The 23,625-nt window shown below is 39.0% G+C and overlaps 1 protein-coding gene across 1 annotated transcript in view; it reads right to left on the minus strand.

Moving 5' to 3' along the window:
* Nucleotides 1–3,521: 3,521 nt before the first annotated feature.
* The window catches only part of LOC104998654 (solute carrier family 22 member 9-like), a 28,966-nt gene continuing 8,862 nt past the window's right edge, over nucleotides 3,522–23,625 (minus strand). The window contains exons 3-10 of the mRNA XM_010853950.1: nucleotides 20,777–20,931; nucleotides 20,507–20,675; nucleotides 17,835–17,958; nucleotides 10,063–10,178; nucleotides 9,176–9,390; nucleotides 5,907–6,015; nucleotides 5,240–5,443; nucleotides 3,522–4,329 (exon numbers count right to left, since the gene is read on the minus strand). Of these exons, the coding sequence (XP_010852252.1) occupies nucleotides 4,269–4,329; nucleotides 5,240–5,443; nucleotides 5,907–6,015; nucleotides 9,176–9,390; nucleotides 10,063–10,178; nucleotides 17,835–17,958; nucleotides 20,507–20,675; nucleotides 20,777–20,931 (1,153 nt within the window). The 3' untranslated portion in view covers nucleotides 3,522–4,268. The remainder of the gene's footprint in view (nucleotides 4,330–5,239; nucleotides 5,444–5,906; nucleotides 6,016–9,175; nucleotides 9,391–10,062; nucleotides 10,179–17,834; nucleotides 17,959–20,506; nucleotides 20,676–20,776; nucleotides 20,932–23,625) is intronic.

The following is a 23,625-nucleotide window of genomic DNA, read 5'->3' on the forward strand; positions in this document are numbered from 1 at the left end:
AATTAGAGATACCAAGGAAATATTTCATGCAAAGATGGGCTTGATAAAGGACAGAAATGATATGGACCTAACAGAAGCAGAAGATATTAAGAAGAGGTGGCTAGAATACACAGAAGAACTACACAAAAAAGATCTTTATGACCCAGATAATCACGATGGTGTGATCATTCACCTAGAGCCAGACATCTGGAATGTGAAGTCAAGTGGGCCTTAGGAAGCATCACTACAAACAAAGCTAGTGGATTCCTCTGATAATGAGTGATGTTGAGCATCTTTTCATGTGTTTGTTAGCCATCTGTATGTCTTCTTTGGAGAAATGTTTATTTAGTTCTTTGGCCCATTTTTTGATTGGGTCGTTTATTTTTCTGGAATTGAGCTGCAGGAGTTGCTTGTATATTTTTGAGATTAGTTGTTTGTCAGTTGCTTCATTTGCTATTATTTTCTCCCATTCTGAAGGCTGTCTTTTCACCTTGCTTATAGTTTCCTTTGTTGTTCAGAAGCTTTTAAGTTTAATTAGGTCCCATTTGTTTATTTCTGCTTTTATTTCCAATATTCTGGGAGGTGGGTCATAGAGGATCCTGCTGTGATGTATGTTGGAGAGTGTTTTTCCTATGTTCTCCTCTAGGAGTTTTATAGTTTCTGGTCTTATGTTTAAATCTTTAATCCATTTTGAGTTTATTTTTGTGTATGGTGTTAGAGAGTGTTCTAGTTTCATTCTTTTACAAGTGGTTGACCAGTTTCCCCAGCACCACTTGTTAAAGAGATTGTCTTTAATCCATTGTGTATTCTTGCTTCCTTTGTCAAAGATAAGGTGTCCATAGGTGCGTGGATTTATCTCTGGGCTTTCTATTTTGTTCCATTGATCTATATTTCTGTCTTTGTGCCAGTACCATACTGTCTTGATGACTGTGGCTTTGTAGTAGAGCCTGAAGTGAGGCAGGTTGATTCCTCCAGTTCCATTCTTCTTTCTCAAGATTGCTTTGGCTATTCGAGGTTTTTTGTATTTCCATACAAATTGTGAAATTATTTGTTCTAGCTCTGTGACAAATATCATTGGTATCTTGATAGGGATTGCATTGAATCTATAGATTGCTTTGGTAATTCTTAAAGAGACTGTCAGGACACCTGACCTGCCTCCTGAGAAACCTGTATGCAGGTCAAGGAGCAACAGGTAGAACCAGACATGGAACAACAGACTGGTTCCAAATAGGAAAAGGAGTACATCAAGGCTGTATATTGTCATCCTGCTTATTTAACTTATATGCAGAGTACATCATGTGAAATACCGGGCTGGATGAAGTACAAGCTGGAATCAAGATTGCCGGGAGAAGTATCAATAACCTCAGATATGCAGATGACACCACACTTATGGCAGAAAGTGAAGAGGAATTAAAGAGCCTCTTGATGAAGATGAAAGAGGAGAGTGAAAAAGCTGGCATAAAAATCAACATTCAAAAAACTAAGATCATGGCATCCATTCCCATTACTTCATATAATTTGCAAAGTACAAGTTTTTCACTTCTTCATTCTGTCTTATTCTTTTTTTTGCTATTACAAATGAAATTGTTTTCTTAATTTCTGTCTTGGATAGTTCATTATTAGTGTATTGAAATGCAACTGATTTTTGCTTATTGAATTTGTATCCAGCAATGTTATTGCATTTGTTTATTAGTTCTCACAGTTTCTTTTTTTTTTTTTTTGTGAAGTCTTTAGGGTCTTCTACAAATAAAATCATAGTCATTGAAATCATACTAAATTTTTTCTGCAAGCACAGTGAAATAGAACTATAAATCAATAATATGAGGAAAATTGGAAAATTCATAAATATGTGGAAATTTAACCAAATGCTCTTGAACAACCAGTGGGCCAAAAAAGAAATCAAAAAGGAAATTAGTTAATATCTTGAGACAAACAAAAATGAAAGTGCAAGGTATCTAAACTATGGTATGCAGCAAAGTAGTACTAAGAGGGAAATTTATAGTAATAAGTGCTTTCACTAAAAAGAAGAAATATCTCAAATTAAAAATCGTAACTTTACACTTCAAGAAACTAGAAAAAGAAGAAACTGAGCCTAAATTAACAGGAGGAAGGAAACATTAAAGATTAGAGCAGAAATAAATGAAATAGCAGACACAATTTAAAAAACCCAAAACTAAGTAATGTTTTGGAAAAAATAAAATAAAACCGATATTTTTTCACTAATGCAAAAAAGAGGAGACAAATAAATGAAATCAGAAGTGAAAAAGAAGAGACATTACCACTCATGCCAGAGAAATTAAAAAGATCATAGGACACTACTATGAACAATTATACATCAACTAATTGGGTAACCTATAAGATATAAATTCCTAGAATCTGGAAGAAATAAAAAAATTCTGAACAGACCAATAATGAGGAAGTAAATTAAATCATTAATTTAAAATCTCCCAACAAAGAAAATGGTGCATGTGCCCTCAGTTGTGTCCAACTCTTTGCAACCCCATGGACCCCTCTGTCCATGGAATTTCCCAGGCAAGAATACTGGAGCGGGTTGCCCTTTTCCACTCCAGGGAATTTTCCTGACCCAGGGATTGAATTTGCGTCTCCTGTATTGACAGGCAAGTTCCTTATCAGCTGAACCACCCAAGCCTCGGTCCCAGACTTCTCGGATGGCTCAGTGGTAAAGAATCCACTTGTCAACATGGAAGACTCAGGAGACATGGGTCAGATCCCTGGGTCAGGAAGATCCCTTAGAGGAGATCCCACTCCAGCATTCTTGCCTGAAAAATCCCATGGACAGAGGAGCCTGGAGGGCTAGAGGCCAAAGGGTTGCTAAGAGTTGGACATGACTGAGCACATATGCACTTTGTTATAACAAAGAAAAGCTCGAGACTAGATGGTTTCACAGATGCATTCTACCAGACACTTAAAGAATTAACACAAGTTCTCAAAACTCTTTCAGAAATTGAAGAAGAGGGAACACTCCCAAATTAATATTTTGAGGCTAGCATTATCCTGATACCAAAGTTAAAGATACTATTAATACAAGAAAAGAATGTTATAGGCCAGTATTCCTGATGAATGTAGACACAAAAATTCCCAACAAAATGTTAGAAAATAATTTGACAGCTTGTTAAAAGGGTTATACATCATGACCATGTGGGATTTACCGCTGATATGTAAGGATGGTTCAACACATCAGGTCAATAATGTGACATGCCACATTAACAGAATGAGGGATAAAAATCAAATGATCATCTCAATGAATGCAGAAAAGAATTTCACAAAAATGACGCCCTTTTGTGATAAAACACTAATAGACAGGAATAGAAGGAAATTGCCTGAACATACTAAAGGCTATCTGTGAGAAGCCCACAGCTAGCATTGTACTTAACAGGGGAAACTGTAAGTGTTTCCTTTAATACGAGGAACAGGGCAAGAATGTCCACTCTTGGCATTTCTATTCAACATAGCACTGGAAGTCCCAGCTGGAGTAATTAGGTAAGAAAGTGAGATAAAAGTCATTCAAAACAGAAAGAAAGCAGTATAACCATCTCTTTTGTTTATTTGTTCCATTTAACTTTATTCAGGTAGATTTTTCTGGTTTACTATGTGATCAAATTATTAGCAACTTCTAACCACATGGTTAATGCTATTTTTTTTTTTTTGCACAATACTCTATTTCCTCTAGTGACTTATGCCCAAATTATGATATATTAAATGTTAAAATACTATGGTCTGTTTCTGGATTTCTTTTTATTTGAAAATGCATCTGCTATTACTATTTTTTTGGTTTACTATTATAGCTTACAAAATTAAAGACTTGCACATGCTTCTCCACTTAACAAGCATCTCAATCCACTCTATAATCCTCTTTTTCTGAATCATCTTGTCTACTATTAATTTCTAAATATATTTGGAACAAGTTTTAATATCTCAAAAATATAGGTTTTTAAAAAATTGTAATTCTTCTACCAGTTATTCTACCAAGTAACTGCAAAATACACTAGTGCTTTTAAGACTAATAATTTTACTATCTAGAAGCATACTAGGTTTCTACCATTACATAAACATTTTAATATAAATATTTTTATAATTCTATTTTCTTTCATACCTCTTACAATGATTGGTTGTAGGTATTGAATATTTAGCAATTAGTACAACAATAGTCAATGGATCTATGTTTTTATCATACAGTTTGTTTTATTTATTCTTCACATTTTGTTAATATTTAGGAAAGACACCAATTTTTTCTTCCTCTTTGATTAACAGTTCATTCCTGGAATCCCTTAACACTGTGTCACTTTCATGAAAGTATCTTCCTGCTTTGTTTTTCTTGAGCTTTTTTCCCTAGGACAAATACAAATAAATCAGTAAGCAAACACAAAAAATAAAAAGACATGGAAGAAGCCTGTATGCCCTACATGTTTATTTTTTTAGAATAAGCTAAACTTTTGTCCACCAGCTTGTGTGAAAACTGTGACCTCAGCCCTGAGAGTTGGAATGAATCTTGTGAAGAAAAAGACCAAACTCCCAGAGCAAACTTTGGGAAGGCAGCTTCAATAATTTCTACTTTTACTTTTGGACACCATTGCATTGGTCAAAAGTTTTTGGAAAAGGCAAATTGAACACAGAAAGTCATAGAATCCTTTCCCAGTCATCACCTTAAAATCCCAATATTTACTACTCTTCTTCTCTCTTTTTGTAACATTTCATTTCCAGGGAAAGTCAGATGGTCCAAATCTCACAGGCAACACAGTAGGACTCTTTCCCCCGAGATACACTGCCATCTGTGGGAGGGGAGGGGCTCTGGTCTTCTCCTTGGTCTCCCTCAGGTCTTCAGTGACCTGGGCAGGTCACAGACCTACAGACACCAACAATCTCAGAGAGCTTACTGCCCTCTCTGGGCTAAGGTCTGCCAGGGTCTGAGGGATGAGAATCCCATGTTTGGATCAGTGCATGTTTGTGAAACACCTTTAGGAGTGTGTATGTCACACCAGAGCATCTAATTTTGGCTTCTTCACCACTGAACCTACTGGTGCATACTGATGTTGGTCTGGGTGATCCAGGGAAGCTTGGGAGAGTCTGAGGTCACTGTGGGGAGGGATGAGACTCTAGCTAAACCAAAGGCATGGATCACCTGGAAATAGCTTAGATCTTAGCTTGTTTGGGGGACAGTGTCTCAACTCATGTTTTGCCATCCTCGTCACAGACCCTGAGTGCACAGCTCCCCCAAGGGACACTTAGAGGGTTTACTCACTCATTTTCCACATCCTGGATGGAATCAGGCAGAGGCTTATTCCTGGTTTCAGGAAGGAGTGGGACAACAAGACCAGCGAGGATGGGTAAGACTCCGTAGATGATCCAGGGCAGGTGAGGGGAATACACCGTTAGAATCATCAAGAGGGGAGCCAGGGCTGCCCCAGTATTAGCAGCAATTCCCATGATTCCCACAGATGTTACCCTTGGGGTATAAACAATAATAAAAGAAAGTCAAGTACAAATCTACAATATAATTTGTGATTTATTATTTTGCTTTGATTATGGGAGATAGCATAGCAGTAGACATATGCTGATGACATATGCTTGCTTTTGAAATTTTCTGTTAATCATAAGCGATTTTTTTCAAATTCAAGTACATTAAGTGCATTAAAAAACAGTTTGATCATTAAAAAAGATACCATTACTCATGCCATCTATCCTTTGTGTGGTTCAGAAGACTATATAAGATGATGCATTTAAGGGCATCACCCAGTGCCCAACAAAGTCTGCTTTAAATAAATTTGCTTATAAATTGCTGGTGTTTTGTAATTATAATTGATTGCTTTGATAACTAACCAATCTTCTTTTCTTCCTTCAATAAATATCAGTTAACTCAGAAAGGTCTGTTTTGATCCTGAAAGAGTATCCATGAGATTTCAGTATACCTGAGCACAGTAGGAATCAATTCACTTCCATGGCAAAAATTACTGGCAAATGTGGCAAAAGAAACTCCTGTTGCTAAAGCTGCCAAAGCCATACGCACAGCCTGCATTTCTGGAGAGAGAAAGACCAGTGAGGCTCATGAAATCTGAGCTGAAGCAATTGCATTCCTGTAATTACAAATGAAGAAGATCTGAATGGAGGTGTTTGCAAGTATACACTGCAGAGAAGCTGCACAGGGGTCGAAAATGTGCAGTGTCTAATAGGCTGAGAAATGTGACTTATCTACTTTTTAGGACTCATGATGAATAAAAGGGTCTGGGTTATTTCATCAATTCTCCTTGAATGTCTGAGATTTGCAGAAGAGGAAAAAGAAGGTGAGACCAGCAGGTGTTCTCTGGCACTAATTCTGTTCTGTGTCTCCTCTGGCCTTGAGGTAGAATGTAGAACTCTTGTTGGCAGTTTCTGAGGGGTATGATCATCACTTAAATCTTCATGAATTTGAAACATTGGTGCATATGCAATATTTACAAGGGACTTACATTGCAGAAGAATATAATAAAAGGGCAGGGCTGCTATGTTAATGAACAATTTGAAGAGCAACTAGATTTAGAATAATGTTAGAAAATCAGGAGTAAGGACCTTCACAAAGGAAAGAATGCTAGCCCTCGGGAAACACTGAAGGCAAGGTTCAGTCAGTTTCCACCCAGTTACAGAAAATCTCACAAGAATATTGCAACATTGGAGTGACGTTGATTGTAAGGCAGCAAACTTGCTCTGCTGATGCTGTTCAAGATGAAGAGAGGAGCAAGACTAAAAACAGAGCTACCATATGGCCCAGAAATCCCACTGCTGGGCATGTATCCTGAGAAAACCACATGTATACCCATGGTGGATGCATGTTGATGTATGGCAAAACCAATATAATATTTTAAAGTTAAAAAAATAATAATAAAAAAATAAAAATAAAAGCACATCTACTCCAATTTGATTGCAGCACTGTTAACAATAGCTAGAACGTAAAAGCAACCTGAATGTCCATCAGCAGACAAATGAATGGATAAAGAAGAGGTGGTACATATATACAAGGGAATATTATTCAGCCATAAAAAGGAATGAAGTTGGACCCTTTGTAGTGATGTAGCTGATCCTGGAGTCTGTCATACAGAGTGAAGTTAGTCAGAAAGAGAAAAACAAGTACTGTATATTAATGCATATGTATAGAATCTAGGAGAAGACTCTTGAGAGTCACTTGGACTGCAAGGAGATCCAACCAGTCCATTCTAAAGGAGATCAGCCCTGGGTGTTCTTTGGAAGGAATGATGCTAAAGCTGAAACTCCGGTACTTTGGCCACCTCATGTGAAGAGTTGACACATTGGAAAAGACTCTGATGCTGGGAGGAATTGGGGGCAGGAGGAAAAGGGGACGACAGAGGATGAGATGGCTGGATGCATCACTGACTCGATGGACGTGAGTCTGAGTGAACTCCGGGAATTGGTGATGGACAGGGAGGCCTGGCGTGCTGCGATTCATGGGTTCACAAAGAGTCAGACATGACTGAGCGACTGAACTGAACTGATGGAATCTAGGATTAACATATATATATACTACCACATGTAAAATAGCTAGCTAGTGGGAACCTATTGTATAGCACCAGGAGCTCAACTTGGTGTTCTGTGGCGACCTAAATGGGTTGGATGAGAGGTAGAACGGGGGAAGAAAGGGGCCCAAGAGGGAGGGGATGTATGTATACATATAGCTGATTCAATTTGTTGTATGTCAGAAATTGACACAACATTGTAAAACAGTTATGTTCCAATAATAATAATAATAAAAAGATGAGGAGTGGAACCTGCTACTCAAGTATCATGTAAAATATGTAACTGCACACTGGGAGTCACGTGAAGCATGGTGACCATCTGGGTTCCCCTATTTATTACACATGATTGCTTAATTCAGTGAAATTGATTCTAAGAGAGGCCCTTAACTACAGTGACTTGTTCCTAATGGATATTTCTTCTCTGCCTGAAGATAAGAAATTTTTGTTTTCTTGAGGTCAAGACCACACCCCTAAACCAGAGTTGGAGAATATATATACATTCTGGAGACAGAATCATGGAATAAAATGTCATGGTTCACTGCATGAAGCAGGGCACTCAAAGCTGGTGCTCTGGGACAACCCAGAGGAATAGGGTAGAGAGGGAGGTGGGAGGGGGGTTCTGGAATGGGGATACATGTACACCTGAGGCTGATTCATATCGATGTATGGCAAAAACCATCACAATATTGTCAAGTAATTATCCTCCAATTAAGATAAATAAGTTAATTAAAAAAAAAAGAGAGAGAGCCTGAAGAGAGGAAGTGACAGTATCGTGTCCTTGCACGAGATGCAGCCACAAGGTCTAGATCCTCCAGGTTGTGGTTGTTTAGTCACTAAGTCGGGTCCAACTCTTTGAGATCTCATGGACAGTAGCTCGCCAGGCTCCATGGGGGTCTCCAGGCAAGAATACTGGAGTAGGTTGCTGTTTCCTTCTCCTGGAGATCTTCCCAACCTAGGGATTGAACCCACGTCTCCTGCATTGCAAGCAGATTCTTTACTGCTGAGCCACCAGGGAAGCTCCTAGACCCTTCATACTTACTATAAAAAGGCAGGGCTTCCCTGGCCATCCAGGGGTTAAGATTCCACACTTCCACTGCAGGGGGCCAAACAAGCAAGCAAGCAAAGGCCCAAATGAAGCGTGACTGGGCAAAGCCAAGTGATCAAATGCTATCTTAGAGAAACTGCCAGTAATACATGGCATCAATTTCCAGATACTTCTTGGACATGATATCAGAGCCAACCTTGACGGATCTTTGGCTCTTTTTCCAGCAACTTAATAGCAGAATATGTACTAAAAACACCTGGGGCTTCCTAGGTGGCGCTAGTGGTAAAGAACCCGCCTGTCAATGCAGGAGAGGCAAGAAACGCAGGTTCAAACCCTGAATCAGAAAGATGCCCTAGAGGAGGGCATTGCAATCCACTCCAGTATTCTTGCCTAGAGAATCCCATAGACAGAGGATCCTGGTGCGGTACAGTCCATAGGGTCACAAAGAGTCAGACAAGACTGAAGTGACTTAGCATGCACATGTACTAAAACTCCAGATTGGTTTCGGGGAATTGTTAGAACCCAGTCTCCATTTTCTTCTTGCTTGCAATAGGTGTGACCAGTACAATTCATGAGAAATGAGGACGGGGAAGACATTTTCTTTCTTGAATATTTGGCCTTTTCTTACCTTCAGACACACATGTGATGGTTAGAGTGGAGACGGCCAGCAGAAATATGAAAAGCATCTGGGTTATTCGACGGCCCAGGTGATTCAGTGCCAAAAGAGCAGCGTAATTAGCTGGGATGGTGACTATGCCAAAGAGAATCTGGAACATGAAAATATTGCTCCCCAAGTGCTGGAGGTGGAGAGTCAGGCCAAAATGGGTCAGCACATTTGCAAATCTGTGGTGAACAAAGGTGAAAAACACATAAGTTTAGACTATAGGTCCTACAAATTGCAATAATATTGGCCCAGACAGGCAGTGTTGGCGATAAACTATTAAGGAATGGTCTATTTTGTGAAATAATTCCTTGCAAGATTATCACTTTAAAATTATCTAAAATGATTGTATGATGATGGAGGTCACAATTGTTATTACACTTCCGGGGAGAGAGTTTTGCTATAGGGAAGATATGATGGAGCCTTCTAGAATTTTAGCTTTTTTTCTATACCTTGATCTGGGTGATGGCTATCTGTATATGGAATTGTTCATTGAACAGCATATATTTGTTCATTTTACTATTTGTAGTTTTACTTTAATTAAAATTAGAACAAGTGAAGAAACTTATAGCCAAGATACTCATAGCCAATCATGTGCCATGATTGACATTCTCAGCATCTGCAGTGATGAGCCTGGTAGGGTGGTGTGACAAACAGAACTCCTCATTGTATAATTACTTCTGTGCTTGCCTTTTCATAACCTTTTCACTTTTAGCCAAACATGGCAACCATATTCTTAACTTCCTCATACTTTGTCTCAAATCTGCCCCTCTAGCATGTTATAGATGTTGAAATAACAAATACAATCACATCTCCACTATTTTAACATCCCTCATGTACTGTGTGAAGCCCACCTCACAAAGGACAGGAGACAGATCCTTTTACGCAGGTTGGGTGTGCGGAACAAGTCAAGCACAGAAGGTTTGGTCTCTGCTGCCTCCAGCTCCTCCTGCATGGCAGATCTCAGGACCTTCAACAAAACAAACTGTTCAGTGGTCGCACAATTGTAGGCTTTGTGAGGTTCCCAACAGAGGACCAGGTAGATGACTTCCCTTTGTTTCTACTGGAAAATACAGACACTGAATATGTAATGACAGGTGTACAGTGTTATGAATGGAGAATTGTGGAGTTAAAGGGAAATTGTGTAGTGACAATGGCATTTTGGCATGACACTCAATTTGCCTGCTGGGAATCAAAAGGGGTGTCAAGATTGTAGATTTAGGTCAGGAAGGCACTAATTGAAGAGTTACTTGAATTTAGGTCCAAAGCTTCATTTTTATGAGAGGGGCCTGAAAGTCTGGCAACTGAGCTTGGTTCTCAGTTGGCTGCTCTTGATAGAAAAAACATTTTTTTCAGGAAGGAGACTAATTCTCCTGACAGCCTTAATTTTGGTCCATGAGTCAGCCTCTTTAAGGGAAATCCTAGCATGTTGTGTCTTCATGAATGAAATGCCTGGCATTAAATCTAAGGACAGAATCAGAGGAGATCTTGGAGTAGTAGATTTTACGCCCAGACTTTATTACCTGGTGTTATACAATGGCTCTGCCATTTGCCAGGTATGTACCTTGAGAAGTTAATTGAATATCTTTTAGCCTCAGTGTCCTTGTCATTCAAAAGAAGAATAAGCAGATGAATAAATCAGAGAATCAGGATTAGGATATTAGGAGAATAAAAAATAATGCCTTTGTCACAAAGATTTGTAGTCACAAATGTGCATATCATTTACATCTAGTACAGCTGAGATCCTTATTAACTTATTAAGTAAAATTTTTAATTTATTAATTGAAATACAGTTGATTTATAATATTATGTTAGTTTTGGGCTTACAGCAAAGTGATCCATATATATATAATGCATATAATCATATGTATAAAAATTTTGAGGTTATTTTTATAATGGGTGTTATAAAACACTTAATATTATTCCCTGTTATAAAGTATACAGTAAACCCTTGCTGACTATCCATTTCATATATATTAGTGTTAGTGTTAGTTGCTCAGTTTGTGTCTGACTCTTTGAAACCCCATGGACTGTAGTCCACCAGGCTCCTCTGCTCATGGGATTCTCTAGGCAAGAATACTGGAGTGGGTTGCCATTCCCTTCTCCAGGAGATCTTCCCGACCCAGAGATCTAACCCGGGTCTCCTGCATTGCAGGCAGATTTTTCACTGCCTGAGTCATCAGGGGAGCCCATATATAATAGTGTGTATTTATTAATTCTATGCTCATAATTTACACCCCCCCACCTCACCTTTGGTAACCATAAGTTTGTTTTCTATGTCTGTGAATCTGCTTTCTAAATAGATTCATTTATATTATATATACCACATTGTAATTAGCCTCTAATTAAAATAAATAAATTTAAATTAAAAAAGATAAAAAATGTTTAAAAAAAAGAATTTATGTATAAGTGATAAGTAGTTTGTCTTTCTCCAAGTTACTTCATTTAGTATGCTATTTTCAGGGTCCATACATGTTGCTACAAATGACAGTGTTTCATTTCTTATGCCAATATTCCATTGTGTGTATACCACATCTTCTTTATTCATTCATAGGATGTAAGTGTATTACTCACTAGTTGTGGCTGACTCTTTGCAATCCCATGGGCTGTACTCCTCTGTCTATGGCATTCTCCAGGCAAGAATACTGGAGTGGGTAGCCATTCCTTTCTCCTGGGGAGTCTTCTCCAACACCACAGTTCAAAAGCATCAATTCCTCAGTGTTCAGCTTTCTTTATTGTCCAACTCTCACATCCATACATGACTGGAAAAACCATAGCCTTGACTAGACGGACCTTTGTTGGCAAAGTAATATCTCTGCTTTTTAATATGCTGTCTAGGTTGGTCATAACTTTCCTTCCAAGGAGTAAGTGTCTTTTAATTTCATGGCTGCAATCACCATCTGCAGTGATTTTGGAGCCCAGAAAAAGAAAGGCAGCCACAACAGTTTCCACTGTTTCCCCATCTATTTGCCCTATTTGCCATGAAGTGATTGGACCAGATGCCATGATCTTAGTTTTCTGAATGTTGAGCTTTAAGCCCACTTTTTTTTTTTTTTTCGCTCTCCTCTTTCACTTTCACCAAGAGGCTCTTTAGTTCTTCTTCACTTTCTGCCATAAGGGTCGTGTCATCTGCAAATCTGAGGTTATTGATATTTCTCCCGGCAATCTTGATGCCAGCTTGTGCTTCTTCCAGCCCAGCGTTTCTCATGATGTACTCTGCATATAAGTTAAATAAGCAGGGTGACAATATACAGCCTTGATGTACTCCTTTTCCTATTTGGAACCGGTTTGTTGTTCCATGTCCAGTTCTAACTGTTGCTTCCTGACCTGCATACAGGTTTCTCAAGAGGTAGGTCAGGTGGTCTGGTATTCCCATCTCTTTCATAATTTTCCACAGTTTATTGTGATCTACACAGTCAAAGGCTTTGGCATAGTCAATAAAGCAGAAATAGATGTTCTTCTGGAACTCTCTTGCTTTTTTGATGATCCAGTGGATGCTGGCAATTTGATCTCTGGTTCCCCTGCCTTTTCTAAATCGAACTTGAACATCTGGAAGTTGATGGTTCATGTATTGCTGAAGCCTGGCTCAGAGAATTTTAAGCATTACTTTACTAGTATGTGAGATGAGTGCAATTGTGTGGTAGTTTGAGCATTCTTTGGCATTGCCTTTCTTTGGATTGGAATGAAAACTGACCTTTTCCAGTCCTGTGACCACTGATGAGTTTTCCAATTTGCTGGCATATTGAGTGCAACACTTTCACACCATCATCTTTCAGGATTTGAAATAGCTTAACTGAAATTCCATCACCTCCATTAGCCTTGTTCATAGTGGTGCTTCCTAAGGCCCACTTGACTTCACATTCCAGGATGTCTGGCTCTAGGTGAGTGATCACACCATCATGATTATCTGGGTCATGAAAATCTTTTTTTGTATAGTTCTTCTGTGTATTCTTGCCATCTGTCCTTAATATCTTCTGCTTCTGTTAGGTCCCTCCCATTTCTGTCCTTTATTGAGCCTATCTTTGCATGAAATGTTTCCTTGGTATCTCTAATATGCTTTTAGGATTTACCTTTAAGTCTTTAATCTATTTGAAGTTAATTTTTGTGAGTTGTGTGAAACTGGGACTCATTTTCAATCTTTTGCATATGACTGTCCAATTGCCCCAATACTGTTTATTGGAGAGATTATTCTTTCCTCATTGTGTGTTCCTTATTAAATTCTTATTGAACATTTATGTATGGGTTTGTATCTGGGCTGTCTACCTGATCCACCATTCTTTGTGCCTGTTTTTATGCCAGCACCATATTGTTTTGATTATTATAATTTTGTGATATAGTTTGAAATCAGGATGTGTGATACCTCCAGCTTTGTTCTTCTTTTTCAGGATTGCTTTGGCTATTCAGGGTCTTTTGTGGTACCGTACAAGTTTTAGGATAGTTTTTTTCTACTTCAAAGAAAAATGCATTTGAATTTTGATAGAGATTGCTTGGGGAGAGATTGTATATTACTTGGGGGTAGTACGGATCTTTCACAATGTTAATTACTCCAGGCCAATACATGGAATATCTTTCCATTTATTTGTGTCTTCAGTTTCTTTCATTAATATTTATAGTTTTCTGTATACAGAAAAATTTCACCTCCTTGCTTAAATTATTCCTAAATATTTTATTTTATTTTTTTACTGTTGTAAATGGGTTTGCTTTCCTAATTTCTGTTTCATATAGTTGGTTGTTAGTGTATAGAAATATAATTAATTTTTAACATTGATTTTTTTATCCTTCAACTTTACTAAATTTGCTTATCAGTTCTAACAGGCTTTTTATATGGAGTTGTTAGGATTTTCTATAGTATAAACTTAATACACAGAAACTTCAATTAAATAGAATCAAGAGATTAGAAGGGGGAGCTTCCATGTCTTGTGATAGTAGTAGAGCCCAATAGGAAGAAGAAAGACTCCTTTTCTTTCCTGGCAAGGACAAACCAATTAAGCCATGGACTCTCTGTTAGCTGTAAAGGATCTCCTAACTGCTTTTTCCTCCCTATAAAGGTGTTTTCTTTCCCTTGCCATGCAGGAACTTGCACATGGCTCACCATGTTTGCAAGCCCTGAAATGCAATTCTCTATTCATCCTGAATAAACCCATCTTTACTGGAGAGATACCTAGCAGTCTGTTTGTTTCATGTCAATACTGTACATAAGATCGTATCATCTGCAAGCAGAATTGATTTTACTTCTTCCTTTCTGACCTGGATGGCTTTATTTATTTATTTTTTGCCTAATTATTATGGTGAGGATTTCAAACTATGTTGAACAGAAATGATGAGTGTGGGCATCTTTGTCTTGTTCTTGATCTTAAAGAAAGGCTTTTAACTTTTCACCACTGAGTATGATGTTAGCTATGGGCTTGTCATATATGGCCTTTATTATATTTAGGTACATTGCTTCTATACCTGATTTTTTGAGAATTTTTGTCATGAAAGGATATTTAATTCTGTGGAATTTTGATCACAACAGTGACTGGGGTTCCTGGGAAAGGTCTCACCACAGTGACAGTGCCAGCCTTGGAGAAGAAACACAGTATCTAGGACTCCAAGTATCTCTGACATCTGATCAGCATAGGTGAAGCCTATCTGAGTCCTCAGAAGCAAAGTCTGTAAAAGTCCATAAGGGTTGAGACTTGCAGAAGTATCCTGCTCTCCATTTCCTCATAGGGTAAGATCCCTGCATGGGGACTCCTCCTGTCACCAAGCTACTCTGGATTGGAGCACAGGATGATGCAGGTAAAATGTTTCCTGCACTTCTTCTATGCAGATATCCCTTTGACTTTTGTGTTTCTGCTCTTTTGTCCTTGTAGTCCAGCCTTTTTCCAGAGCTGTTATCGTCAGTTGGCAGTTGTTTATTTTGGGCTTCCCTGGTGTCTCAGTGTAAAGAATCTGCCTGTCAGTGCAGGGGATGTGGGTCAGGAAGATCCCCTGGAGAAGGAAATGGCAACCCACTCCAGTGTTCTTTCCTGGGAAATCCTACAGACAGACAGAGGGGCCTGGTGGGCTATAGTCCATGGGGTTGCAAAAGAGTTGTACACAACTTAGTGGCTAAACAACAACAAGCTGTTTAATTATTGTTTTTATTGTTTTTAAGGGAGAGACAAGTGTTGGCCCATCCTAGCCCTTCATCCTGCTGATGATACTCTGCTGCTAGATATTTAAAGTCACATCTATTATTCCAATTTTCACTGGAGTGAAAAACAAAGATTTTGCTTTCTGTCTTTCTGCAAACTTAAAATTGTACCTAAGTTGTATGTGTTTTGGGGAAGAGAAATGTGTTATATACTGGGCTCTCAGACATTCAAGACTGGAATAATCAATAATGCATATATGTGAAATATAGAAAAATGGTACAGATAAACTTATTTGCAGGGCAGGAATACAGACGCAGATGTAGAAGACAGACACATGTACTCAGTAGAGTAAGGGGAGGGTGGATGAGTTGGGAGATTAGGATTGATATATATACACTACCATGTATAAAATAGATAGCTGCATGGCACAGGGTGCCTGTGATGATCTAGATGGGTGGGAAGGATGGAAGGTGGGAGCGAGGTCCAAGAGGGAGGGTATATATATATACATATAGCTGGTTCACTTCATTGTACAGCAGAAACTAACACAACATTGTAAAACAATTATGCTCCTGTTAAAAGATAAAATGATATTTGAGTGGATATAAGTGGAACAAATTTAAGTTATAATTGAAATGGGTGTGTCAGGCAATTCATCAGATGAAGGTAAAACAAGATTAACATCACAAATTTCTAAATTATTTTTACAAAATAAAAAAAATCAAATTAAACAATATTGAGTAGTCATTCATGCAGTGAATCCATTTTGTAAACCAAGTTTCAGTTGTTCCTCTTGTGCAAAACTCCCTTTCTTCCCCTGGCACTGAGGTGATCGTCAGCTGCCTTTCACTTTGATGATGCTTTATTCTTGTCTTACTTACTGCTTGTATCACTTGTTTTTGTTATGTGCCTGGCCCTTGTAAGATCAAATCTTTCATTCTCTGTACTGGGCCAAACTGGTAGGCAAAATGTTAGATTTGGGCTTGACTATAAAGATAGTTCCTCAGAAATAAGTTAGTACAATTTAATTTTGTATGAGATAGGGTTATATCAATGCAGTTTTAAAAGAACCATAGGTCAATACCAATTTAGAGGTTTTCTTTTTTATTTTAGAAGCATGTATCAACATATTCTCCATCATGTCAAAGACCCTCAGGGGTATTATCCCCATGTAATGGCTTCATTATGGGAGAAACTTTGATTTCTTCCCAGGTGGCTCAGTGGTAAAGAACCCAGCTGCTAATGCAGGAGATGTAAGAGACACACCTTCAATCCCTGGGTCAGGAAGATCCCCTGGAGAAGGAAATGGCAACCCACTCTGGTATTCTTGCCAGGAATATCTCATGGACAGAGGAACCTGACAGGCTGCAGTCCATGGAGTTGCAAAAAGTCAGACACAACTGAGCATGCTTTGATTCCTTTCCCACATCTTCAATTGAATCTTAACTCTCAGAAGCATTTTGCTTCTCCTTATTCAAATCTCTTTTAAAAAGAGCCTCTGCTTTCTTTTGGGAGTATAAAACTTTTCATTAGATATGCCATTGAATATGCTTCCAAAAATATTGCATTTCTTTTCCTGAACCAGCTAATTATTATTTTTTTTCCAATAAAATGAAGGTAGACTCTTTTTTTCAGGGTCTTCAGTAGAAGTCTTTCTATCCCCTATCATTGCAAACATTTAGACTTAAAAATATCTGTTACTTTCCCCCTCATATCTATATGAAAGATTCTAGAAGGCTGGAATCCTGGCTTATTCTGTTATTCATGACCAAGTAACATGTCTCACACACTGTAATCTTTTGATAAGTATTTTATGTATGTGCATGATATGATGAATGAGTCACTTAATGGTCCACAATGTTTTACCTACCTAGGAAGAAAAATAAAAAAGAAAATCACTTCTTTGAGGCATACCTCTTCAGTTTTACCCTTGGGATGTGTGGTAAGCTGACTGTCACTTTCACAAAACAGAGATTTGTATTGTTCACTGTCATACTTCCAGGGATAGAACCAAACTTGCCATAGGTAAGCATCAGTAGATTGCATGGATCAAAGTGTTTGTGAGTGAATGAACAGAAATATGAAGTTCCGTATGCTCTATTCTGCACAGTCATGGAACCTTCCTTCTGGTCTTGTTGCCCTGAAAAAAGGCTATCAGAACATTGAACTGGAAAGAAAAAATTAGTTTTGGTTACTTTCTCTTACCAAGTTAATGTGTGACCAATGCTCAGTCTTTCCAGTTGTTAATAATTAGCGATCTTTTCCTCTGTTAAGTAAAATATCTGTGTCTACTTTTAGCAGCAACGTGTTCTCTGCCAATGCCAACACAAACAATGTTGATACTTGTTGAGAAACAGGACAGTGAGGTAAGAAACCTCATAAGCACCACTGTGATCTTGCTTTCCCTTCCTCTTATGGATAAGAATGATATATATGACATATAAATAATATAAAGAATAACATATGTGTTTTTCTTGCATTTTGTAACTAACTCCCAGCCTCCTCACCTCCATGGTTAGGATATCTCCAGCATTCTTCCTTCCATTTCTGTGGGCTGCTTTTTGAAGTTCTTTTAAGCCCTTTTTGGGTTTGTCTATAGTAATCAACCACCGAGCAGATTCTATCAACCACCTAAAATAGAAGAGTAGGACAAAAGTGTAGTCAACTCTCACTTGTCCTTTTTGCACATAGCCTTTTTTCCAGAGATGCCTTTCCCCTCCAGTCTGATGCCTACCACTTGTTGGATTATACCAAAATTTATAAACTTACATTCTCTTGTGCCATAACTAGGGGAAAATGAGATGACCTCTCTGTGTGGTTTACCTTCACTATGGAGATTGCAGGCTGGAGTCATATTGACTCCCTTCTCAACCAGAGGCAAATTTACCAGGGAGCTCATGAAGCTGAAACATGAGGGATCCGTACTTGTACAGGCCTTTGCCAAGGTTCTTGTAAGGGCATAAGAAATGTCTCTTCATAATGTGTCATTTTTCTAAAATAAGGGCCCTTAAGTGATTTATATACGCCAAAGGCTCACACAGACTGGAGTCACTCCTGCTCCTACCAGTTATGATGGGATCTGGCTACATAAGCGAGTTACTTAGAGCTGCCTTGATTTTATCATCTGTGTAGCAAGGAGGCAGTCCCACAGACTCTGCAGAACTGTCGTGAGGGTGTAGTGACACAATGGATGAGCCTGACAGAGACTACAGCCTCCAGTCTAAATGAACTCACCTCATTATATTATTAATATATCTGTAATCATTTCTCTGAGGGAGAGTCATTTTCAGACAATAATCTTCTTCTGAACAGCCTTCTTAGGTTATTGTATATTGTTACCCTGCTTATTTAACTTATATGCAGGGTACATCATGAGAAACACTGGGCTGGAGGAAGCACAAGCTGGAATCAATATTGCCGGGAGAAATATCAGTAACCTCAGATATGCAGATGACACCACCCTTATGGCAGAAAGTGAAGAAGAACTAAAGAACCTCTTGATGAAAGTGAAAGAGGAGAGTGAAAAAGTTGGCTTAAAGCTCAGCATTCAGAAAACTAAGATGATGTCATCCAGTCCCAAATAGGGACTTCATGGCAAATAGATGGGGAAACAGTGAAAACAGTGGCTGCCGTTATTTTTGGGAGCTCCAAAATCACTGCAGAGGTGACTGCAGCCTTGAAATTAAAAGGGACTTACTCCTTGGAAGGAAAGTTTTGACCAAACTAGACAGCATATTAAAAAGCAGAGAGATTACTTTGCCAAAAAAGGTCCATCTAGTCAAGGCTATGGTTTTTCCAGTGGTCATGTATGGATGTGAGAGTTGGACTATAAAGAAAGCTGAATGCCGAAGAATTGATGCTTTTGAACTGTGGTGTTGGAGAAGACTCTTGAGAGTCCCTTGGACTGCAAGGAGGTCCAACCAGCTCATCCTAAAGGAGATCAGTCCTGGGTGTTCAATGGAAGGACTGATGTTGAAGCTGAAACTCCAAAACTTTGGTCACCTGATGCAAAGAGCTGACTCATGTGAAAAGACCCTGATGCTGGGAAAGATTGAGGGTGGGAGGAGAAGGGGACAACAGAGGATGAGATGGTTGGATAGCATCACCAACTCAATGGACAGACTCCAGGAGTTGGTGATGGACATGGAGGCCTGGCGTGCTGTGATCTTTGGGGTCGTGAAAAGTCAGACATGACTGAGTGACTGAACTGAAGTGAACTGATCCAATCTGACTTAATTTAAACTAGAGGAACCACGCTGCTTTTTCTTTACTAAGTTGTGGAGGTGAATTTGCTTCCCATTCCTCTCTCCAATATCAGTTAAAAAAATGAAAAATGTCCATATCTTCTGTATCACATAATTTTTTTGCAAAGCCATACCTATAATCACAGATTGTAATGCAGGCTAGCTCACCTTCAGATGTTTTTCTCTGTAGGGATAATATTTTTGTATCAATTCTGTTTGCATCATACTCGTTAAGTCTTTTTAGTAAGGATGGAAAGACCTCAAAAGACTCAGAATTCCCAGAAGATTCTTTGCTGTCCTCTGTCTTTAGGGTTGCTGGTTTTAGCATGTAAAAATAGTGCGCCTAGTTAAATTTGGACTTCAAGTAAAAAAGGTAAATTTTTAATTAGAACTATGCCCCATGCAATATTTTAGATAAAAAACTATTTGTTGCTTGTTTGAAATTTGAATACAATGGGATTTATTGTGTTTTATTCAGTAGCAAACAAAAATACAAAACCCAGCTAGAAATTTCATATAAATCATGAACAATTTTCAGTATAATTATGTATCTTACAATATTTGGGATATAATTTCACAAAAATATTAGCTGGTTATCTTAAATTCAAATTTCATTGAATGTCTTTAATTTTATCTGGCAACTCTACCTGTTTTGCTTCTCGAATGTACATAGGGTACATATAAGGAGAGTACATACTCAGGTATGAAGTGAAGTGAAAGTCACCCAGTCATGTCTGACTCTTTCCGACCCCATGGACTGTAGCCTACTAGGCTCTTGTCCATGGAATTTTTGAGGCACGAATACTGGAATGGGTTGCCATTTCCTTCTTCAATACTCAGGGATAGACCAGGACCAAACAGAATTCTTGTATTTGATTCCATGTACATTCTCACCCCAGACTCTCACAAGACAAAGGAGGAAAGAAGGTTCATACCTTGAGGCCAGAAACAAAACAAACAGTGGTGCAGACATCACTAGCTGGAGAGTGTGCCAGTCTCGAATGGCAAAAGCCAGGCCTCCAAGGATTGTCTGTCCCAGACTAGTGGCAGCCATCAACAGTGTTGTTGCCATAGCTTGGAATCGGGGCTCTGTCCATTCCAGTGCTGAAAGAAAACACAAGCGGAAATTTTATTTAAATAAACATGGAATTTCAAGGTCAGAGTTAAGACTTGGAAAACACTGAAGATACAAAGCATTGACTTACTGAGCAAAACATTATTTGTCAGGAGACATGTAGCAGACATTCCAGCCAAGAAACGTAGTGAGCAGTAAATGAGGAAATTGGGGGCAATGACTGTAAAGGTATCAACAATGGCAAGCTGGAGGAAACACAACCTGATTATAAACTTCCTCCCAAACCTGAGAAAGAAAGCACCAAATTAGGCTATAGGAACAATAACAACCTCTTGTAAAAACTAGCAAAAAGAAAGCACTTTGAATCCTTAGAAAGTGAAAGAGAAAGTGAAGTCGTCCGACTCTTTGCGACCCCATGGAGTGTAGCCCACCAGGTTCCTCCGTCCATGGGATTCTCCAGGCAAGAGTACTGGAGTGGGTTGCCCTCCAGGGGATCTTCCCAACCCAGGGATCAAACCCAGGTCTCCCTTATTGCAGGCAGATGCAATGAATCCTTAAAGCATCAACAATAAATGGCAGATCTGAGAAGCAAACTTCCCGTGTGTAAACAGAAACTGAATGTATCAAAGCCTCTTCTCTCTTCTGTTACTAGTATTGGGTTGACACCAATTTAAACCATATAGGCAGGTTGCAAATTTTGGAATTTTAAAATATTATAACTATCCCTTCTACTAACACATGCCTTTAGCATAGGGATTCTGTATAAAACCTACACTCAGGGAATCTAAAGTTGTACTTGCTAATTTAGGCTCACACAGTTTACAACAGAACTTATTTGAAAACAACGCCTGTGGAATAAATCCATCACAGTGGCTGATGGGTTGCATACGAGACCCTCCTTGCTGACTTTGGGTTTGTTGGCTTTGGGCAACAGGTTTCCTTCTAAAACAATATAGAAGACAGTCATGACAGAAGCAGAGGGACTTAGAAAATGCTGAGAGGAATTTGATAAGATGGAGAAGGAAGAAACACAGAAACAAATATTTTAAAAGAGGGATTTAAAGAGGCAGCCCCCCAAGTCCCAGGCAGCAGGGCAGCCACCTTGATCCCTGCAGCTGCTCATGCCAGCTCCCAGAGCCACTATAGTACTGCGTTAGGATGAACACAACAGAGAAGGGATGAAAATTTGGGCTGCTACTGGGCAGAACTGTGAATGCCTGCATGGGAGGTACCTAAGTTCACTGTGATCACACAGGCCCCACTTGCTATAGGACTAACTTCCTTTGGCACAAAGCTTGCACTTAAGGGCAATGGAGCCTTATGGAATCTGACCCTTAGGGCTTCTATTCCAACAACTGGGGATCAGATCCCACCCTTGACAGGGCTATGACGGTCACGGAGCAAAGAGGAGGATCTACCCAACATTCAGTGCAGGCTGTGAACCTTGCAACATCAATTACACCTCCTATCGAGGGCAAAATGAGCAGCGCACTCTGAGGAAAGATGTGGTAGGCATCCGTACCCAAAACAGCCCTTGCACCAATAATATTAGAGGGCTGCTACCAGTGCAGCCTTCACTTGGTGGAGCTTCATGGAGACTACACTCCTGGACCTTCCTCACAGCTGGAATTGGCACACCCCACCCAGCTGGTACCTGCTCACTCCACCGCAAGTGAAGGTCTTTCTCCAACAAACCTAGTCTATAAAGTTTGGAAGAGGTAATTGTTCTGTGAAATGTGCATATATCAATACAACACTATAAGAAACATAAAAGATCAAGGAAACAGGACACCAACAAAGAAACAGAATAGTTTTGCAGCAACTGACCTCTAATAAGTGGATGTCTTTGAACTGCTTCATGAAGAATTCAAGAAAACTGTCTTAAGGAAACTCAATGAGCTACAAGAGAATGCAGGTTGGGAATTCAATGACGTTAAGAAAATAATACATGAACAAAATAAGAAGTTGAACAGAGAGCTAGAAATGATAAATATGAACCAAATTCTACAGCTGAAGAATACAATAAGTGAAACAATATACAGAGCACCAACAAAAGATGTATAAAATGGAGGAAAAATCTATGAACTCAAGGACAAGTCATTTGAAAATTTCCAATCAGAGAAGAACAAAGAAAAAATATTAAAGAGAGTACAGAATGTCAGTTGGATTATGAACACCAACAAATAAAACACTATTCTCATTGTGGAAGTCCCAAAAGAAGAAGAGAAACAGAAAGACAAATTAAGAGAAGGGCAAAATAAGAGACTGAGCAAATATTAACAATCTGAAGGCAGAAATAGACAATAGTGAAATAATAGCAGGGGACTTCAATACCACTTTCAACAGTGGAAAATGGAAATGGAAAATCAATAGGAAATAATGATTTGAACTATATTTTTTTTCTGCCAGTCTATCCCTCCCTTCCACACTTCCCCACTGGAAACCATAAGTTCACTCTCTAAGTCAATGTTTAGTGAATAAGTTCATTTGTATCATTTTTTTTTAAAAATATGTTCAGTTCAGTTTAGTCGCTCAGTCTTGTCTGACTCTTTGCAACCCCCATGAATCGCAGCACGCCAGGCCTCCCTGTCCATCACCAACTCCCAGAGTTCACCCAAACTCTTGTGCATCGAATTGGTGATGCCATCCAGGCATCTCATCCTCTGTCATCCCCTTCTCCACCTGCCCCCAATCCCTCCCAGCATCAGGGTCTTTTCCAATGAGTCAACTCTTCACATGGGGTGGCCAAAGTATTGGAGGTTCACCCTCAGCATCAGTCCTTCCAATGAACACCCAGGACTGATCTCCTTTAGGATGGACTGGTTGGATCTCCTTGCAGTCCAAGGGACTCTCAAGAGTCTTCTCCAACACCACAGTTCAAAAGCATCAATTCTTCAGTGCTCAGCTTTCTTCACAGTCCAACTCTCACATCCATACATGACTACTGGAAAAAACAGAGCCTTGACTAGACGGACCTTT

This window comes from Bison bison, unplaced genomic scaffold (assembly GCF_000754665.1).
Source record: "Bison bison bison isolate TAMUID 2011002044 unplaced genomic scaffold, Bison_UMD1.0 scf7180017864334, whole genome shotgun sequence".
In the NCBI taxonomy this organism is placed as follows: Eukaryota; Metazoa; Chordata; class Mammalia; order Artiodactyla; family Bovidae; genus Bison; species Bison bison.